Genomic DNA, 23,225 nt, shown 5'->3' on the forward strand with positions numbered 1-23,225 from the left:
AAAGAATATATGAAACACTTCTGTGGGGTGTATCAGATTCTTCACATGAGGTTCAATGAAAATTTCTCTTTTGATATTTACCTTTGATGCTGTTGTGAAGTGAATTTTCTTCTACAAAAGAGATATACAATGCCTAGGTGAACTGTATAATGAGCCCTAGTTATATATACACAGCTGAGAAGATGACTCTCAAGTGGGTAAAATTCACACTTTAATGACTAACCGCAACTATTCTGTAAGAAAAGGAAACCTGGGTGACTACCTGGCAAGTCCAATGAATAACATATTACTGTTGTTTCTCATAATTTAGCATCCAAAGAAGATTGTCCACATGTGCTAAACCTTAACCTTTCTTCTGTAAGCTCCCATAAAAGATAAATAAATAAATAAAATAAAAATAATAAAAGTAAAAAGAGAAAGATATTGTATTGGCAACTTCCATGTGCATAATTTTTCAGAATAAATTGGTAAGTGCATTCTTGAAGTTTATAGATTCTCTTCTATTACTCTTTTTTTGTTTTTGCCCCTTAATATTATGACACAGTTATGTTTTACTGAGCCTTTTGACTCTTCCTCTACATTATAAAATGCATAATTTAACTGTACAAACTGTTTTGTTCACATAGGCTGGTTGAAAACCTGCACAGTGCCTACCATGGCTACTGGATAGTAAAAGAATCTTATGGAATTTTCTTCTGTGGTTTATTACAGAATGAATTCTTAAATGATCAATTGAGATGCGATAGTTTAAATTTCATCATTGCTTTATTTCCAAAATTTAGCAGAGATGTTATGTCACCTCGAAGCAACTTGCAAGTAAATAGTGTGGCTACTAACAGACATTTTAATATAGTAATTTTCATATACATGATCCAGAAATACTGAGACAAACTACATTACTCTCAGTTTTTTTAAAATATTTCAGTAAGAATCATAACAACATTCTGCTGAGGTAAAAACCAAAGGTACATTTTTGTGGACAGAATTTGTTTAGCAGATTACATGCATCCACATTCCAACAATTCCCCATACCAGAACTGGTTTTAGATGCCACAAATAGTTTCTCAGTCTTTTCTCAACTAATTTTTCCTTGACTGCAGGTTTGCCCACTGTCACGTCTCTGAAATTTGTAAAGTGATATAACTCAGAGATTTGACCCTTCAGTTCATTTACAATATATTTTGGTCACAAAATTTTAATTTCTTTCTTTCTAACTCCTCCCTCACAACCTTCCTCTTTTTAAACTTGTGGCAGAAGTGCCAGAAAATATTAATATCTTTGCTTTTTTGTACTTCGTTTTACTTACTTTGTTTGTTGACTAGTTGGTGTGAGACATTCGTCATGACTGTTACCGTGATGGTTGAAAACTATTTCTTTGTGTTTTGATTTATCTTGTGCCAATAAAAATATTACATAGTGAAAGTAAATGGTGTTTTCTGTGTTATAAGTATAACACATGCCATACTGGTGACCTCCGATGCACAACATACATCCGATTCGACAATGTGGCCATTTACTTCGACATCTCCACATCGCTCACCTTCCGCTCCTTTCAGACTACAACATGATACTAATGGTGCCTCTACACTGCCTTTCCATGGTTTCCTATTCACAATGCCACCAACAACTGGGATAAAATTGGAAGATAAGTACAACACCGTGGAGTTTTCTCTGTCATCAACAATGCCGTTGTGGACTCTTTCAACATCGTCAGTGATGTCACCTGCTATGAAATCTTTTTCTACGTTCATCTATAACTAACCAATCATGAGTGCTGTGCCTAAATTTGTGACACTCAGTGCATCGTATGTACAACCTCCTGTGACATGTAGTGTGCAACAGGGCCCCAACACTATGAACCTTACAGACTTTTCGAGCCCACAGATCACTTGTAGCTCCCCATATATTGCTGATAAATCAGTTTTGGACACATTCTCTCCCCACCCACTACAAGACTCACTACAAAAACAGATGGGTACAAATTTCAGTGACAACAATTACTGGTTGGACAGTCGTCCCGCCCCGATTGTTTCCGCAGCCCCGGCTGCGCCTGCCGCGCCTCCCGCGCCACCCGTGTTTAAACCAGCCACCGCGAATGCTGCAAGTTACAGCTTCATAAACACTCCGCCACTCCTGTCCACTGTGCTATCAAATCTGTTACATCCACAACACAAGAGTGAGAAAATTCCTAAATTACCAAGGTTCCCAATGGACAATCCGCATACGTGGTTTATTTTGGCAGAGACTATATTCACCGCCCTAAACATTGATTCAGACAGTGCTAAATTTATTGTGCTTATTAATGCCCTAGAGGACCACGCTGAGTGGGTACAGGACTTAGTGCTGTCGGCGGCCCCTGCAAATCGTTACACACTGGCAAAACGACAGATCTGCGAACATCTAGCTAAGAGTACGCAAGAGTCTGTTTTATACATACTGCAAGATGTACATCTCAGAGACTCGACTCCTTCACAACTGTGGCGATGTATCAGAGCAGTCTTTGATAGCAAAACTATGCCAGATGAAGCTTTACTTTCTTTCTGGGTTGCAAAGCTGCTGCAAACTATCCAACTGCAGCTCCTATCACACGATCAGGAACCTCTACAAGTGAAATTATTGCTGGCTGACGCCGCATATAAGATAATCAACAGAAGAAAGTTATCTATATGTGTCCCCCTTGATATTACACCTCCCCCGTGTGGCAGAGGCCGATCTTTCCAAAACAGCAGACAGAGTACACTGGCTGAGCACCAGATTCCACACCGTCCTTCACCATCCCATACCACGGCTTCAAGTGACGTCCTTCACCCGGTTACAACACAGGTTCAGCAAGTTTATCCTCTCTGCTGGTAGCACTCCATTTACGGTAATACAGCCAGGAATTGCCGCTCAGCCTGTGCAATGTGCCCAAACATGCACGGCGGGCCACTATAGCTGCACCGGTCTGCACTGTGACGTCAAGTCGCCTAACAGATCACAGTCTAGTACTTCCGAATTATTCTCTCGGACGTTTGTATATCCAGGATATAGCTTCTCAGAAATGGTTTTTAGTGGACACTGGTGCCACTGTGAGGATCATTCCACATTCAATGGTCACTTCTACAATCACGCATTCGCCTCACCAAATCAGAGCAGCCAACAATTCCTCATTAAAGGTTTATGGAGTAACGCAACTTCGCATTTACTTCAATGATACACATAATTATGAATGGACATTTTCGGTAGTAGAAAGTGATGAGCCAGTATTAGGATTGGACTTCTTAACTGCTCATAACTTTTCTTTGGACTTAATTACACCTGCCCTCTGCACAGTGGATTTTATACAAAAATTTTCGGCGGGATTTTCCCCATCCACACCGACAGAATGCAGCTCGAATACGTCCTGTCAACAAGACAAAGAGACAGTTTCTATTCTATCTGAGGAGGTCAACGCTGCCGTACTGAACTTAGTTACGCAACGCCTTGAAATTGACCAACTCTCCGAAGACAATGCAAAGCTACTTCAACATTGTGATGTCCTGACTGATGAATTGTGCGGGCTTAGAGAGGAGATCAAGATTAAAAGTAAACTCATGCACGAAACTACACAGGACCTGCATACCGCACCGCTGTTTATACGCAGTCACAGCAGCATCTGCCACGACCCAGACAGTGAAGACGGCAACCCACCCAGCAACCCCCCACCCTGTGCTTCACCGTCCGTCTTTCATCAAAACACAGAGGCGACAGCTGTTACAGGCGATGCTGCGCATGCGCGCACAATGATTCCTTCATGCAGTACCACCATAGTCAATGGAACCCCGCCGGCTGTCGCACAGCACAGCTCCGCGGACAACACTGCAGCTTTCACTGAACTACCATTCGATGATAACGTATTTCAGGTTAGTTCCCTTTCATACTTACCGTGCACCAACGATGACGTCGCTCCTTCCTGCATCCCTCCACGTATTTTGGCCACAGCTGTTCACAACATCAAGGCCTTTACTATGGGCATCTGTCACAGGTTTAACACAACTGAGGGACCGCCTGTCCGTTCTCGCCCCTTACGTCTCAATGCAAAATAACTTACCGCTGCCAAAGAAGGTATTAATGAACTTTTACGCTTGGGTATAGTCCACCCCGACGACAGTGTGTGGTCTTCCCCAATACATGTCATTCCCAAAAAGGACAATTCCTTTTGACTCTGTGGAGACTATAGGCATTTGAATGCCACAACAATACTTGATAACTACCCTGTCCCACACCTCCACGATTTTTCACAATCCAAGTTCGGTGCCAATTTTTTCTCTGTGTTAGACTGCAAAAAGGCATACCATCAGATTCTGATGAACCCAGAAGCTATCCCCAAAACCGCTATCATCACCCCATTTGGACTATATGAATATTTGTTTATGCCTTATGGATTGAAGAATGCCGCCCAGACCTGGCAAAGATTCATTGACACCATTCTACGTGGCCTTAATTTTTGCTATGCCTACCTAGACGACATTATTATTTTCTCCACAACTGTCAAGGAACACAAACAACACCTCCAACAGGTTTTTGATAGATTGGCACAACACGGAATTGAGATTAATCATGACAAATCCTAACTGGAGAAGCCAGAGGTTATTTTCCTGGGACATTTGGTCAATAAAGAGGGCATTCATCCCACCTCAGATAGAGTACAACAAATACTTGACGTTCCCCTCCCTCAAACCTATAAAGAGTTATGTAGATACCTCAGAATGGTAAATTTTTTTAGACCCCACATTCCACATGTGGCATCTCTTCAAAGCCCTCTCACTGAGGCCTTAAAGGGAAAGAATACCACAGGTGACAGACACATAGAATGGGATCAGACCATGCAGCTAGCCTTCGACTCACTTAAGTACACCTTGGTGAACGCTATTACCCTGTCTCACCCTCACCCTCACCCTGACGCCTCCCTGACAGTAACCACAGATGCTAGCGATAATGCCATTGGTGCAGTTTTGCAACATACCCTACCAACAGGTACTACAGCCCTGCGTTTCTTTTCAAAAAAGCTCACCAAAACGCAAAGAAAGTGGTCCACACTTGATAATGAACTTTACGCCATTTATGAGGCCATAAAGTACTTTCGTACAGATATTGAAGCCCGACTTGTGACAGTTTACACAGATCACAAGCCCCTTGTCGAGGCTCTCCGCAAACCAGCATTAGATGTACTACCCAGAAGGTTTCGCCATATGGATTTGGTATTACAATATGTTTCAGACTTTCAATATATCAGGGGTAATGACAATGTTGCAGCAGACTACCTGTCACGCCTATCCTCTCTGAAGACAGCTATTGATCCTCACCGCTTACACGAGCTCCAGCTATCCAACCCAGAGATACAGCACCTTCTCTCTGACTCTGATACTTCCTTACAAATTGCTCTACTTCCCTTCCCTAATGATGATTTCTCTTTGTATTGTGACATTAAAACAGGTCATCCTCATCGTATAGTCCCTAAAACTCTTAGGAAAGACGTTTTCAACACAATCCACAATCTCGCTCACCCGAGCATTCGCGCGACTACGCGTCTCATTACAGAGAGATACATTAGGCCTAATGTAAAAAGAGATTGTAATCGATGGGCGAGAGCATGCATACCTTGCCAGAGAGCAAAAATACACAAACATACTAAGCCCCCATTAGGCAAATTTAGTTTGCCCTCAGGTAGATTCCGTCATGTCCACTTGGACATCGTCGGTCCATTACCGATATATAACAACTTCCGTTACTTACTGACCATGATAGATTTTACCATAGGTTGGGCTGAGGCTATCCCCATCACGGACGTTATGGCCGACACTGTAGCTAACGCTTTTGTCCACCATTGGCTTTCTCATTTTGGTTGCCCTACTTCACATACCACAGACCACGGGAGACAGTTTGAATCTAATCTGTTTAATCACCTCAGTCAAGTGTGTGGTATCAACAAATTCAGAACTACAGCCTATCACCCGCACTCTAATGGCCTAATAGAGCAATGGCACCGTACTCTGGAAGGTCACTCTCATGTGTCATTCTTCCTCTTGGACTGAGGCACTCCCCTGGGTCCTTTTAGGTTTGAGGATGGTTTTCAAAGAAGACCTTAAAGCATCAGTGCTCGCACTTCCAGCAGATTTTCTTGATGATCCTCCTCTACTGCCCGAGGATCAACTTCCCGAGTTGATACGACAGGTTCGACAGCATATCACCAAGTTACGTTTTCCGCAACCTCGATCACATGCAACCCCTCCGGTTTTCATTCACGCTCACGTCAGTTCTTGTGACTATGTGATGCTTAGAGAAGATGCCATGCGTCCACACCTTGCTCCACCCTACACTGGCCCATACCGGGTCCTGTCACGCTCTGAAAATACTTATACGATCCTCTTTAAGAACAAACCATCTGTCGTGTCCATTGAGTGCTTGAAACCAGCATGGATCCTTAATGACACTGACATACACGATAATGAATTTGTTTTGCAGGAAACTTCAGAGGCCTGTCCTCTCCCTACTCCACAAGCTAATCAAACACTCTCTGCAAGTCAAGGCCCCCCCCCCCCCCCCCCTCTTCTATACTTCATGCCTCCGAGTGCCAGCAGTAACGAACTAGTGTTTCAAGTGAACTTGAGAGACTATGATGTGGACTCTATAAAAATGCAACTTGTGGACACTTTTCTTTTTTTTATTTGAAATTCAAAACAATTCTGTGCCATCTGACCAGAAAGACATTAAGCTATTTCAGTGCTTCAATGTGGCTCCTGGTACTTCACAAAATGACATTTTTGCCTATGTAGACTCCAATAATGTTTTATTTATAAGAGTAACCCCCCCTTCTCCTTCGTCTTCCCCGAATCATCCCACCCCTATTGCCATCACCCGTGCTGGCCGCACCGTACGGCCACCTCTCAGACTTCAAGATCACGTCATGCCTTCAATGTTTACCTTTCCTTTATCACTTATTCCTCATCACCTCCTATGCGCACCGCGCTCCTCGGGAGGGGGATGGGGGGGGGGGGGGCGGCTCTGTGGCAGAACTGCCAGAAAATATTAATATCTTTGCTTTTTTTGTACTTCATTTTACTTACTTTGGTTGTTGACTAGTTGGTCTGAGACATTCATCATGACTGTTACCGTGATTGTCGAAAACTATTTCTTTGTGTTTTGATTTATCTTGTGCCAATAAAAATATTAAATAGTGAAAGTAAATGGTGTTTTCTGTGATATAAGTATAACACACTCCATACTTCAAATGCCTGGTGCACTGTCTTATTAGCTAGACATTCTACAACATAATATTAATTGCTCTTACCTTGTTCATTAGTGTTTGTGCATGTTGGTTCACATTTATACCACTTAAATTTGTGTTTTGTGCTTTTTATGTTTTGTGTTTTACAGTCCATGTCCTGATACTTTTCTTTGCTTAGCTTCTGGAGGTAAATCAGTAACATTAACTTCATCTCTTTTGGTTATAAGTCTTAAAGTACCTGCTACATCTTCTGCAATATACTCATTTTTCAGTGCATTTTCTTTAATGTCTTCTTCATCTGTTATTTCATCAATACTGGGTGGAATAATCACAAATTTTAAATCATCAACAATGTCTTCATTCACTTCATAGCTCACCATTTCTGCTATAACTTCTTCAATTGTAAGTCCACATGATATACTTTTATCTAATTGGAATTGTAATATGCAAAAGCAAATATTTCATTTTAGCATGTAACCCTGGAGAAAAGTTTCAAAGGAGTGATAATGTAACAAGCCATTGTCCCATATTTGGGATGCATAAAGTAAACTGATATTGAACTTACTTAAGGAAATCTGAAATATACTGAATGTAGGTTCTTAACAAATATTTGTTCCTAACAAACACACCCAGAAAACTAAATTGCAATTCTCAGCTGTACAGAAACTACCATCAGGTGTATAGTACAGACAAGTGCAAATAGAAAATAGGCAAATTAATTCCTTTCCTAAAATAAACTGATTAGAAAACAATTATTTGTTTTTAATTTGCAGGCATTGCAGCAGTCAGTTCTGCCTTAGGTACAACAATTGAAGCTATGAGTTTCAGAGCTTATGTAAAAATAAATAAAATAATTGCTTCCCAAAAAAGGGACAATGGTACATAATGGGTTAATTGCATTCACAGTTTTTTGAATGAGCCTGAAGTGCTTGTCATGTGCCTGGTATGCATGTGATATTACCACTTTTTATTGTATGTTTTCCATTGCATTCTCCCTTGAACTCTGTTCACTGATTTTCTGAGTTACTTCCAGCATTCTCAAAAATAATAAAAGCAATTATGAAAGACAGATTACTGAATTACCTGAATAAATACAATCTTTTAAGTGAATCACAGTTTGGTTTCTGAAGTGGCAAAAATACAGATTCAACCATAGTAGAATTCACAAAAGTTGTACTTCATGCTCTTGATAAAGATGAGTGTGTCACAGGCATATTTTTGTGTCTTTCTAAGGGGTTTGATACAGTCGACCACAAGATTCTATTAAGTAAATTAGAAGCATTAGGAATAAGAGGGGTAGCTAATGGCTGGTTTTGATCATACCTAGCAGATAGGGTACAAAGAGTAGAGATAATACATACTTCAAAAAGATCTAAACATTCAGTAAAACACTTATCAGAACCAAAATAAATTAATATAGGTGTTCTGCAAAATAGAATATTAGGACCAATACTATTCCTGATATACAGTAATGACTTTCCCAGTAATGTTACTCATGGTGAAAAAATTCTCTTCGCTGATGACAGAAATATAACAGTCACTGAGAAAACAAGAGAACTCCTGGCAGAGAAAGCAAATGAAACTCTCAAGGAAGTTTATGATTGGTCAATAAGCAATAAAGTGACATTGGACATAAAGAAAACTAATGCCATGAATTTTAGTTTGAAGAGGAAAAACGACAATGTTAAATTAAATGTAGATGGCACCTCAATAGATTGTGTGACAAATGCAAAATTTCTAGGAATGAATATTGATTCTCAATTGAAGTTCTGTGAACACACAAAGGTACTCGCAAACAGAATGTCATCAGCATGTTATGCCATTAGAATCCTATCATCAGTGTGTGACATGCAGCATCTTTTAGTTACATATTATTCAGATGTACACACAATTCTTAGCTATGGAATTCCTTTTTGGGGAACAAATGCATGAAATATGAACACAGTTTTCAAACTTCAGAAAAGAGCCATAAGAACAATAACCAAAAATACTAGTCAGGCTCATTGTAAAGATCTGTTCAAAACACTGAAGATTTTAACTGCTCCATGTGAATACATTTACCAGTCAGTTATACACATAAAAAATAACATTGGTAATTACTGCACAAACAGCTCTGTCCATGACCATGGAACAAGAGCTAGACTCAACTGACATTTACCGAGAAAAAATAAACATAAAACTCAAAACAGCATTTTCTACCAAGGAATAAAACTGTACAATAAATAACCAAAAGAGATTAAAAAACTGCAAAAATACACTTATTTAAAAATGCAGCTAAAAAGTATCTGTTATGCAATAAATTTTATACATTGAAGAATTACTTAGATAAAACAGAGTAGGGGTCTTATAAAAAAATGTGATACAAATAAAAAATAATAATAATGATTATAAAACATCCAACATTCCACATAACACCTTCACTTTATGTCTTTTTCCTTCTTTTTCCTTTCTAGAAATACTTACCTCCAAGCTATGCATAGCACAATACTAACACCTCTTCCTCTTTCTGAGCTCAACATCTCACTCATTATGGAGGGATGCTGACTCAGTTTTTTAGGATAGCAAATGGGAAGTTGTGATACAGAATCTGGCCCATAGATCACCAGTGTGTGTGTGTGTGCGTGTGTGTGTGTGTGTGTGTGTGTGTATGTGTGTCTGTAGTGAGTGCAGTGTTATGAAACAATGTGCATATAGTGTGTGCAGTGACTGATAGTGAGATATGGGTGTACACTGTGGTATTAGATTATTTAATAAGTTATATGTAAAAAAAAGGGATTGTATACCAGGAGTAAATCTAATGATTGTCTCTAACTAGAAGTCTGTAAATATATGTGTATATGAATTAGCTTATTTTAAATGGGTCTAAACTTGTAAATACTTGACATGTCCTATATCCTTGTGAAAAGAGATCTACAGATCAATAAAGCAGAGTACTACTGCTACTAAATATGTCAGGTACATGACTGCTGTCACATATTATTTTGCTGTTTCCTTTAATAACAAAGTTCTTGCATTTCAGTATTGATTCCTCTTTTGCTTCTGGCCCATGTATATTTCATTAATTTTCTGATTTATTAATTTCTGGCATTATACAAATGTTGTGTTAATTTTAATCATTTTTCTTATGACATATTGATATATGAAATCAGTCCTACTCCTGTATTTATCCTAATCATGCCATATAATTTATGTTTTCCCTTGCACATGATCCTTCAGTCAGTTTTCTGAAAAGCTGCTTTGAAACATTTTGATGTCTGTTCATTAGGTGTGAAGTTGAAAACTTAAGGGAAATCAGGAAACTAAATTAAATCTTTCAAAGTCCAGGATGAAATAACAACAATATTATGAAAAAGATAGGTTGCCACTTACCATATAGAGGAGACACTGAGTCACAGACAGGCACAATGAAAATACTGCCACGGATTTTAGCTTTCCCCCCAAAAGACTTTCTTCTGCACACACACACACACACACACACACACACACACACACACACACACACACACACACACACACAAAAGCATAGCTCACACACTCATGATCACTGTCTCTAGCCACTGTGGCCACAGTGACCAGAGACATTGGTCATGTGTGTGTGAGCTGAACTTGTGTGAACGTGTGTGTGTTTTTTGCTTCAGAAGAATGCCTTTTGGCTGAAGGCTAAAGTGTATAGCAGTATTTTCATTGTGCCCGTCTATGACTCAAGGTCTCCTCTATATGATGAGTGGAAATCTAATCTTTTCATAATATTGTTGTTATTAATGACAAATTATATCTTTAATTCAGTAAAAACTATTTTCACTATGCATCGAATAAACTAAGTTCTTAGCTTATTTGTTTTATATTATTGGCAGATCATATGGCAGCTCAACATAAGAGTCAGTATGACTTTCTTCGATGGAAAACAATAAAATGCATTGGTTTTTTAACATAATCCAAACTGGGTTTGTTTAAATCATTTCCTTTTGTAAACAAACTTTTGTTTCAATATGGCTTAATTTCACACATGCAGCAACAACATTTGAGATCACAATAGTTTCAGCTATTCAGTGTGTTTTTTAACCTGATAGATTTTCTCCTAGGGAGTAGTTATTACATCTACAGTACACTGCTACGCATACACAATGAGAAAGGAGCATCAGGGCTCCACATTTCTTGACATGCTTTGTAAGACTGGGTTTCATCTCACCTAACTAGAAATATCCAGAATGTAGCCTCAAGAAACTTCAGGTGTGAATGTGATATAACAGCATCTCAGAATGGAAAATAATGTCTATGAATGTACGACAGGGATTGATATTGGTTCTACTTTTGTTCTTATTATATGATATGATCTTCAATCCTACAGTCCATGGCCAATTTATTAGATGCACTGCACATTTTCAATGTTATTTGTAATAATTACATGTTGAGTACTATCTTTAGTGTGATTAATGGGAAAATTTATGACAGATATTCAGGGCACTTATTACATTGTTGAAGTTTGTATCCATTGTTGCTATGTGACATAGGAGTGTTGACTTATCCAAGGAGCAGAAATAATTCTCTTCACTGATGATGTAAGCTTTATAATCAAGCCTACTGAAGTAACTTCAGTGTATTAAAATGTAAATAATATTTTCTTGAAAATTAATCTCTGGTTCTCTGGAAATGGAATGTAACTAAACTGACACGAAACACAATAAATGCAATAATATTTTCTGCAGTCTGATCACACCATTAAGAATAATGCAGGAGGCTAAATCAATAAATGAACAGGACATTCTAAATTATCAGGTGTTTATTTCATAAGAACCTGAATTGGAAGTCATATATTAAAGAAATTCCTAAATTTCTAAGCTCACAATTTCTCCACTATGGATCATACTAGATTTTGATGGTGAAAATGTCAAAAATTTCAATTTCTTTTTCTGTTTTCATTCACTAATGTCTTATGGTACTATATTCTGTAGTAACTTATCATTGAGGAAAGAAGTGTTTGTTGCACAGAAACTTATAACAAGAATGACACGTGGTGTCCACTCTAGAATCTCTTGCAGAGATCTATTTAAACAGTTGGGAATTTTGAAAGACAGTATCACAGTATTTTTATGCCCTTATGAAGTTTGATTCAACAATCATTCACAGTTTGAAAACAGCAGTGATATTCATAAATATAATACTAGAAGCAGAAATAATATACAGTATCTCTCATTTAGCCTTAGTGTGGCACAGAAAGGACTATTCAGCTATAAAAATCTTTGATCACCTACCCAGTGATGAAAAGAATTTGATACATAATAAACTTAGCTTTAAATTCAAATTGAAATTGTATCTGCTTGACAACTTCTTCAACTCCACAGAAAAATTTCTGAATATGAAACAATATAATATAAAATGTGTGTATACATATATGTGTACTTGTAAGTAACCATATGGTACACGGCAGTCATTTCCTTTCCTGTTCCACTCGCAAACAGAGCCAGGGAAGAAAAACTCTCTAGATGCCTCTGTATGGGCCCTAATTTCTCTTTCTTTACCTTTGTGGTCCTTACACAAAATGTATGCTGGCAGGGTAGAATTGTTCTCCAGCCAGGTTCTCTAAATTTCCTCAATAGTGCACCTTGCCTTCCCTCCAGGTATTCCTATTTGATTTGGGTTCCTGAAAGCATCTCCATAATACTTGCATGTTGTTCAAACCTACCAGCAACAAATCTAGTGGCAAGCCTCTGATTTGTTTCAATATCTTACTTTAATACAAACAGATGTGGATCCCGAACACCCAAGTAGCACTCAATAATAGGTTGCACTAATATCTTCTATGCAGTTTCCTTTACAGACACACCACACATTCCCAAAATTCTCTCTATAAACTGAAGTCGACCATTTGCCTTCCCTACTACAATCCCTATATGCTCTTTCCATTTCATATCATTTTGCAATGTTACGCCCAAACAATTAAAAAATGTGGCTTTGTCAAATAGCACAGTACTAATGCTATATTTGAACATTATGGGTTTGTTTTTCCTACTCATCTGCATTAATATACATTTTTCTACATTTAGGGCAAACTGCAATTCACTACAACAACTAGAAATTTAGTATAAGTCATATTGTATCCTCCTAAAGTCACTCAATCATGACATCTTCCTGTACATCACAGCATCATCAGCAATTAGCCACAGATAGCGACCCACCCCATCCACCAGATCATTTATGAATATACAAAATTATAATGGAAGTATCACACTTGCCTGGGGCACTCCTGACAATACCCTTCTCTTTGATGAGCACTCATCATCTGTACTGGTTTCTATTATTTATACTTTTCCCTATGTTTGTACCTTTGTTAACAGCCTGCAATGGAACACTGTGTCACATCCTTTTCAGAAATCTAGAATCTGCCTGTTGACCTTAATCCATAGTTCTTCATATTTCATATGGGAAAAGGGCTGCTGAATTTTGTATGAGTGATGGTTTCTAAAATCATACTGATTCATGGACAAAAGCCTTTCCATATCAAGGAAATTTATTTTATTCATACTGAGAACAAGTTCAACAATTCTTCAGCAAACAGTTGTTAAGAATATTGGTCATTAATTTTTTTGGGTCCTTTCTTTTACTCTTTTATACAGGAGTTACCAGCACTTTCTTTCCAGTTGCTTGGGCTTCAACTTGGGTGAGTGATTCATGGTGAAAGCAAGCTAAGTGGCCAATTCCAAAGAGTATACTCTTTGTAAAAGTGAATTTGGAGTCCATCTGGAGCTGCCAACTTATATGTATTTGCTGCCCTGTACCAGGGATACCTACTGCTAAGTTGTCCTTGTGTGTGTATGATGGTCCAATGATGGTATGTTAGTATGATTCTCCTGATGTAAATTTCTTAAATATAAAATTTAAAGTTCCAGCTTTCCTTTTGCTATCTTGCACTGCCTCACCAGAGTGTTCAACAAGCGATTTTATGTAGGACCAGAATTTTCTTGGGTTCTTTGCCAGATCTTTTGCTAAGGTATGATGGTGGTAGTTACTGTGTGCTTCCTGTATAGATCTTTCTGCAGACACACAAATCTCTACTAATTTTTGCCTGTTGTTATCTATGCATTCTCTTTTGAACCAAGAGTGCAACAGCCTTCATTTTTTCAGCATTTTACAAATTTCATTGTTAATCCACAGTAGATGTTTTCCATCCTTAAACCACTTACGAGGCACATAATTCTCCAGAGCACAATTTATGGTCTGTTTAAATTTTGCCCATAATTCCTCTACATGGATCATACTGGAACTAAATTTTACCAAATTATTGTGTAAGTGAGATGCTAACAACTGCTTATCTGCTCTTTCTAGCAGAAATACTTACCTAGCTTTCTTGTTCCATTTATTAACTTCAGTAACCATAGCCACTCTGACCATATCATGATAACTATTCTCCATCTCTATAATGACACTGTCATTGGTGTTAGGCCTGTTTGTAGCCACAAGGTCTAAAATATTTCCATTGCATGTAGGCTGCTGAACCAGCTGCTCAAGGCAGTTTTCGGAAAATGTGTTCAAAAGTACTTTGCAAGGCTATCTTGTCTGTACCCCCAGCAGTGAATCCATGGATGTCACAGCCTGTACTCATTAGGTTAAAACTGCCTCCAACTAGTATTTCATGATCTGTGTACTTACATGCCACTTGCCATAGACTTTCTTTGAATGACTCTAAAACCATCACAGTGGAATTGGGTGGACAGTAAAAACATCGAACAATGAGCTAGATTCCACCTAGACCTGCTATGCATGACCAGGTAACTTCACTGTAACCCTCAAATTCGACCTCAATAGAGAAAATATTTTTGTCAACTGCAACTGCCTCATATGGCATCAAATCTGTCTTCTCAATGTACATTCCATGACTCACTGAATATCTCAAAGGTTTCTACCTTTGGTTTCAGCCAGCTCTCTTCCCTGAGAATAATTTAAATATGAGAAATTTTTGAGGACAGTAAATTCAGGAACTTTGTTACTAATACTTTGACAATTTACTGATAAAATTTTGACAGTCACAGTGTTTTTATTCTGTACCACCTAGCCTAAGAAAAAACCATGTGCTCTTCACAACTAAGTATCTGCTTCCTGTGTGTAGTGCATCCCTGACCTATCAAAGGGAGCCCTACAATTCCCCACTTGATAACACAGGTCCAAACATCCACAGATAAGACTGTCACAGATTCAATGAAGCCCTTGGTTGAGACCATCCACTCAACTCCAAACCAAAGGACACAGATCAGCTAAGGCAAAAATGCTGTAAGTTACAAGTTGTGCTTGGACACTCCGCGTGAGGCCAGCAGTCTTCACCGCTTCCGCTAACTGTCCATATGAACTGAGGATGGTCTCAGAACCCATGCAACAGACATCATTGGTGTCAATGTGAGCCACAACTTGTGGATATCTGCACTGTGCACACTCAATAACCAAAGGAAAGGACTCCTCCATATCTTGCATGAGGCCCCCTGGTAGACATACCAAGTGCACACTGACTTTCTTTCTGGCCACAAATGCTATCTTTGCAAGGGTTTCCATAACATGCCTAATATTTGAGCTATCAATAATTAGCAAACCCATGCTCACATGTGTGTGCTTGGATCCTGCAAAAGGAACACCACCTGTTCCCTCACAGGACAAATAGATGAGGCGTGACAGCCAGTCTCCATATTAGCCCTCCTCCTAAAGTTACACAAATGCATTACCACCCACCACTCACCCTGCTGTGATGGCGGATCCACCATGTTGGGTACACCAGGAGGTGCAGCACCTGTGGGTGAAACGTAATACCTGAGGTATCCAATGGGGTGCACCAAATTTTCCACCACTGCACCAGCCTGAAGGTGGCTGACTGTAGCTAAAAGTGCATTCACGTGTTTACAAACTGCGGCCAGTGACTCCTGCATACATATACAGCATGCACACATACTACCCAGCCAGCCAAACTAACTGAAGAAGTAAACTATGAAAGCAATTAAAAACCTAGATATGCAACTCGCTACGCTGTTGACATTTAACCTACAGATGCTGACACTTTAATGAGCTGTGCAGCTGGTTGTTCAGCGTAAATTAAAACTGCACAACAGAATGCCTGATTTACACATACAGTTAAAATAATGTAAGATTAAATCTCTTAAATAGAAAAACATGCCCAAAATTGTAGAAATATACTACTAAGAAAACATAGGAAAAGATAAATACATAATTTGCCACAGTTGAGATGTGTAACAGGTGACAGCTGTTATGGTCAGAATTTTACCATATTTTTCACTGATTGAGTATACTATAACTGTGGAACTGACTTGCTCCACATTATAGCAATAGACCACGATTACAATCCATCCAATGTGTAAATACAAATAACTAGCACATACAGAGCAGAAGCCCAGACATGTATAGTAATTCCAACAATAATGAATGGAGGTAAGTCAGCACTTGCTTGAGGTTGTGTAATAAGCTGGAGTGAAATCTTTAACTTGCATTTAATTCGAAAGAAAGGTTAAGTTACTATTTTCAGATTGAAAAGAGTTGTATGTGAAGTACTCTCCACCACACACCAAAATGTGGCTTGCAGAGTGTAGATGTAGATGAAACAAATTTTATTTATCAACAGGACAATGGTAGTAACCATAATGTAACAAATACTGTAATTGGGTTGCTGTGGAACACTCCAAGCAGCTTAAGACACTCCACAATCTCTTGATTTTGGTGTACTGAAAATTTATGGAACATTTTAGAATCCTGCACTAAAAGCAATCCTACTGCAAATAAAACTAATGTGATGAAGCCACTTTCAGAAGCCAGGGGTAAAATATTGCCAGTGTTGATATCGAAATTGGTAGAAGGAATTAATAAATACCTTCAAAGTGTAGTTATCTAGCAAGATCTCTGTTTATGATTCCACTTAATCTGACAAAGTGTATGCTCTTTGTAATCTTGTGTTCCTATTTTTGTAAGTAAGACATAATGTAGCATTTTCAGCTTTGTCTGTTTTGTCGATATTCGCACAGTTACTCATCCTCACCCAATCTTCAATGTCAAACTGCCTTTGCTGCACAACACTTTAGTCCTGCACACACTGCACACAACAGCAGCAGAGCAAAGGGGATCCAACGTTTGTAAAGCATGCAATCCAATGAGGCAGAGCACAGAGGCACAGTGCAGGCATGAAGCTGGGAAGGACTCTGTCACTTTGTCCAAGCAGCACAGTTTTCCTTTGCACCCGCTGCAACTGTCGTCAGTGTGTCAGATGTTTCATCAGGTTATGCTTTGCCAGTATTGAGCTTTTGGCAGCAGTATGCACATCTCCAACCACCGTTAACTCTTGTTGACTGTATGAAAAATATTTAATGATGGAATATTTCATTCACTTAGTTCAGGATGACTCAATGCTTCATGATAACAGTGATACAGACTACATGAGGGAAAGTTGAAGGAAGAAATATGGACTAAAATAGCAGAGGAATTACATTGTAGAAATTGTAAGTATTAGTTTTTGCAAGAACTTACCTCAGTCTTCCCATCAACATATGAAAAACAGATGGAATTTTTAATTCCAAATTTGACAAACAGGGACACAACAACAACAAATATGATGGATACTGATCACAACAGAATGACTATTACAAATTATGACAGAGACAATGACATCACAGGAATAAAATGTAATGAAATACTGGATGAACCAGAACAGACATTGCCAAAAGAAAACAGTTGATGCCAATAATGTGATACTTGAGAGCATAAACAGCTGTGAAGAGAGAGCTAAGAAATGAGACAATTTATTTGGGAATGCAGTCAAACAAGAAGAAGATGATTTGTATCAATTTTTCATATCAGTGTATCTCTCAGTCAAAGAAATTCCAAAAGCCAACCAGATACCAATGAAGAAAAAAGTGCTACAGATCACATCAGAAAAACAAGAGGAAATATTATGTAAATCAATGATACCACATCAATTATGAACATCATTATCATCCTCTTACAATTCACCTATTTGGAGAACACCGAAACTATATATGTGAATAATCCTTCAGCATCTACCAGATCAGCTACTACTTCAGAAAGTTATTGTGCTGAAATGTGTTTGAACATACTGCATGAACTTCATGAGTAAATATGTCAAATATATACAGTTTCTTTGAATTCTTGAATTTACATTGAAATTTTTTCTCTTAATTATAATAAATATTGAGAGAAAAATAAGTTAGATTTTTACTGCATACTTTAAACATACCCCTAACTTTTCTTTAGTAGATATGGGGTCTTGCAAGTTTTAAGGTTTCCTCTATCATCATGTGAATTCCTTCAAAGTGTCATCAGTTTAATCAGAAGTTTTCCTTGAGTAGTTGAGCAGTAATCACCACAGACACCACACATTCACCATATGTTCTTTGCTTTTGCTTATACTTGCTGCTTCACAGAGACCTTTCACTGCTCTTATACGCACAAAATAAGAATAAAAAGTAAATCACAGTTCTGGATCAGACTCAGAATCTAAACCTAACTACATGAAAAGGTTTACAGTGGACAAGTAGGATGTGCTGAACTGTGTGAGCACATCATGCTGAATTCCAGACGCTCTGCTCCTCTGCTGTGCCTCTGTTCTGCCCCTGTTGTATGCAGTGTGTGGTGGGCCTTAATTTCCTGGATTTAGTCTGTCCATGTTAGTATGATAATTTGACGACATGAATTATTAATGGAAAAAATGGAAACCCTAATGTTGAATAATGGTTGCATGTCTAAGATTGGTGCTTGCTTAAAGTTTCATTTTATTTGATGCAATGATCCATTTTTAATTATTTTGCATAATTCCCATGTAAAATAAATGTAGCATCTACAATCAGTGTCACATTTCTTCTTAGCACAATAATTTGTCTCCTAAACAAGCTCCACAGTCATAATATCCAGATGTCCAAATACATTCTATACTTGGTGTTATTGAAGAGAGAGCAAAGGTAGGTGTGTAAGGAAGTGATTCAATATGGCTACTACAAAGAAAACAGGTCTAATACGTATTATGCATATGGAGACACAACCAGATGGTTTTATCCATAACATATGTATGTTATTTTCTCCCCTAGAAAATCAGTAACACTCTGCCATTAGTCATATTTGCATCAATAAGACACAAATAAGTGATGAGCCTAGGAATACTCCATGCAAAGTTCCACTTTTTTCGGGGATAGCTGTAAAATATTTCAAGGCCCATTATTTCCTTTTGGTGTACAATATATATATTCCATTCCTTCTCACTCATATCAAACAAATGAAATGATCAGATTTTCTTCGTGTGGTGTTTGTTGTTGCAGGCCTACCAGAGTATGTGTCTACTGTTTATTGTAGATGTAAGCTACATCTCTTTTTATGACTCAGCCAATAGGGCCATTCTGCAGGATGTCTAAGACAGTTGCTGTCCTCAGTGCCATGTAATTATTGTATCAGAAACATGCTTATATTCCCGAGAGTTTCATGAGGCATAGTATAGGAGAAATGCCTCAAGATCTTCTTGAGACAACCACTCTCATATCTCATTCCTAGTTATGGCCTCTCTTACTGCAGCAATCATACATTATCACTACTTTATTGCTATTAAATGATGATATTTTCCCTAATAAACTGCAGTAATCTTTTACATATTTGTGATTTGATATTAGATAGTTGTGTTTTAATCTTATTTACTTCTATGGAACCTCAATTTGTGTTGATGTTCATGTATAGAGGGGTTTCTTACATATTTCTCAGTGTGTTTTAGTAAATAGTATTTTGATGGAACTGTCAAAATACCCTCTGCTTTAGATAACTCAAAGCAGCAACTCATGTACAGATAGTTTTTATATCGAGCATTCCTTCCATTGGGCAACATCTTTCCCACAGTGGTTACACTGGTTCCCATCAGGTCACCAAAGTTAAGTGCTGTTGGGTGTGGCCGGCACTTGAATGGGTGACTGTCCTGGCTGCCATGTGTGGTTGCCATTTTTTGGGGTGCATTCAGCCTCATGATGCCAATTGAGGAGCTACTCGACCGAGTAATAGTGGCTCCGGTCAAAGAAAACCATCCTAATGACCAGGAGAGTGGTGTGCTGAGCATATGCCCCTCCTATCTGCATCGTCAGCTGAGGATGACATGGTGGTCAGATGGTCCTGATGGGCCACTTGTGGCCTGAAGACAGAGTACTTATTCATTCCCTTGAATATTTTCTGGTGACTGATGATAGAATGGATACATGCAATTTACACAGAAGTTATTACATTTTGATGTAAATATTGACAGAGCGTTTGTGTAACAGGTGACTTTTCTTAGAATTACTATACATTCTCCTTTTCCCACACATGTCCTCTTTATGAGGCAAGAAAATGTGTCTGGCTGGATTTCATAAAAATCTACAAAATGACCTCTTTTTGTGGTCTCCAAGAAAAGAATGCAATTTTTGAACAAAGGATATCAGTCATCACTGTCATTAATAGCAAATTCTGTTGCTGAAGCTATTTCTGTTTTAGAATCTACTTTAGAAACTCCTAATGGAAGGTATAAACATAATTATATGCCCTTAGAAATAAAGTTAATACATACACATAGAAGGGGAGAAGGTCACTCACAGTAGTGTGACAGCTTTGGCAAAGAGATGACAGTCATGTATAGTTCTGCTATTGAATATCGACAGAAGTGCTTGTCTCAGTATCAACAGTTCAGACTTTTCAAGTGGATGCAGCTGTCAAGAATTCCTATTTGGGAGGATGTTCAAAGCTGTGTCACAGTATCCCAATGAACAAACAAATGTTACTGTTAATGATAAATTGTACTTTTATCAGTTTCATAATTTTATAAAATTTTTGAAAGACTATAAAAGGAAAAAAACCAACCAGCAGCTGAAATGTGGTGTGAATATTTTAGTCAGCCATCTAGTGATGTTTGTTATTCTGAACTGCTAAAAATTATAATTCTTTTATCCTACATCTAGTCATAATGCTAACACAGAATGTGCCTTTCCTCTTGTAAACACACAGTGGACCAAAGACCGGAATAGATTTAAAACAGAAAACTTAAAAGGTTTTGTGTGTGTCCAGTATAATTTCAAACACTTGAATTACCTGAGCTTTTATGAATAATGCTCGGAAACAAAAAAACTGTTAAGGAAGATTTCTTCATCCTCCAAATATCCAAGGCATAAAAGTGAAAAAGACAATAATGGGATAACTATGTGTAGTTACAACAAATAAACTGTCAAAGTACTGCATATTTAGTCTTAAAATACCCAAAGAAAGTCACTCATTTAGTTTAGGGTAGTTTTACATTGTTAATTTTTAAGTTGTAAGCCACATGATTTTATTGATAAAGTGTATCCTCTTTTTAATGTGTCCATCCTCTTTTTATGTGCACTGTCCTCTTTTTTATGATGAATGTATGGTAGCCCTAACTTTTCTGAGAGTATTTTGATGCCTTACGCCTATCACTGAAAATTCACAATGTTCCTTCCACCTTAGTGAAAGCATGTAACTCTTTTCTTAATGCAGATGCCATGCACATTGTGCTGCAGGGGTAAGCTTGTGCATATGAATTCAAAGTTAGTGCACTTACTGCTAATTTGTCCACTATCTTTGTGGCTGCTGTTAAATGTTGTCTTTCAGAGTGAATTTGAGAAGAGTCTTCCAAGTGTTGAAAAACATTGAAAAAATATGTAGAGTGAGGTCTGTTTAATTCAAGTTTTCAATATGCTTTTGCAGTATGTTCCTAGAAAATGACAAAGAAAAAATAGGAAAAAGATAACACTTAGGGTTACTGGGCACCATTGTGTCAGTGGCAGTCATGGCAGTAGCACATGTTAGTTTCCGAAATAATTTTTCTAACTTTTGCTGCACTCATTTACCTCTTTTCACCTTAAATGAATGTAATAAACACTATATTTTCAGATGCAAAGCCAGACGATTCCACTAAATACTGTTGATCCAGAAGAAATGAAATTAGCTGATGCTTTTCTGAATGCTGGCAAAGAATTGGAATTACCTAGTGGGGAAATAAACTTTAATCTAATACAAAGCACAATACACAAAGGAGAACGATGGAGCAGTCTTCATGGTTATTTGTTACCAGCCTTGGGGCAGACAAATTTAGAAGTGCTTCTGAATACAGCAGTTAGTAAGGTATAAAATGGCACTCAGTTTTTTTACTCATTTTACTAAAGCTTGTAAAATAACATATTTCAAACCCAGGTTTCACTCAGGGACACCTCATTTCTACTATTTATATGTAATGTACAAGCAGAATGTCAATGGAAATTTTGAAGACAGCCATTGCATATTTATTTTTTCATATTATCACACAGAGATTGAGATCTGTAGGTGAGTACTTACAGAATGCAAAATACATTTAGGCTTACAGTTTAAATATTGGAAGAAATGCATATTTCCTAAAATATGAGGCTAAAAACAATCACCACATATGTCTATGGATTGAGGAAGTGAAGAAAGCTGTGCATTTTAAACAACAGCCATATCAAAAGTTACAGACAAAAATTGGAATATTTATCATCAATGTAAGAGTGCAGCCAAGAAGACAGTTGTGGCAACAATGTCAGTCCACTTAAGTGACATATGTGGTAAATTTAAAGCAACTTCTGGAGAGCAAGGAATCTACTGAATTGTGAAGCAACTTCATGAACAAACAGCAGACATAGAAAAATTATGTGGAATTATTATACAGGTGGGGTAACAGATCAAGATGACCTGTAATGACCATATCTAAGAGGTGACAGAACATTTGTCTTATTAAAAGAACTATGGTGCTTTCTAGAGAGACTAGATTTATCTGTCATACTTCCAGTAGCTCTATATGTGTGTGAGGGAACAGTAGTGTTATTTTATTCTCATAGTTGCAAGTCACATATATCTGGAATTGCAAAAAATAATTGGATGAAGTGTAAAGTGCTATCATTTCAGAAATGAAACACATTGATTGTATACTACTACAGGTGAATCA

The 23,225-nt window shown here is 37.9% G+C and overlaps 1 protein-coding gene across 2 annotated transcripts in view; it reads left to right on the forward strand.

The window, feature by feature from the left end:
- The window catches only part of LOC124555646 (neither inactivation nor afterpotential protein G-like), a 242,042-nt gene that overhangs the window by 59,450 nt on the left and 159,367 nt on the right, over positions 1–23,225 (forward strand). The window contains exon 5 of one of the 2 annotated variants that reach the window (XM_047129629.1): positions 22,160–22,390. The exons of the other annotated variant lie outside the window; for it this stretch is intronic. Within the exon in view, the coding sequence (XP_046985585.1) occupies positions 22,160–22,390 (231 nt within the window). The remainder of the gene's footprint in view (positions 1–22,159; positions 22,391–23,225) is intronic. 2 annotated transcript variants of the gene reach the window in all.

Source organism: Schistocerca americana, chromosome X (genome assembly GCF_021461395.2).
Source record: "Schistocerca americana isolate TAMUIC-IGC-003095 chromosome X, iqSchAmer2.1, whole genome shotgun sequence".
NCBI classification, from domain to species: Eukaryota; Metazoa; Arthropoda; class Insecta; order Orthoptera; family Acrididae; genus Schistocerca; species Schistocerca americana.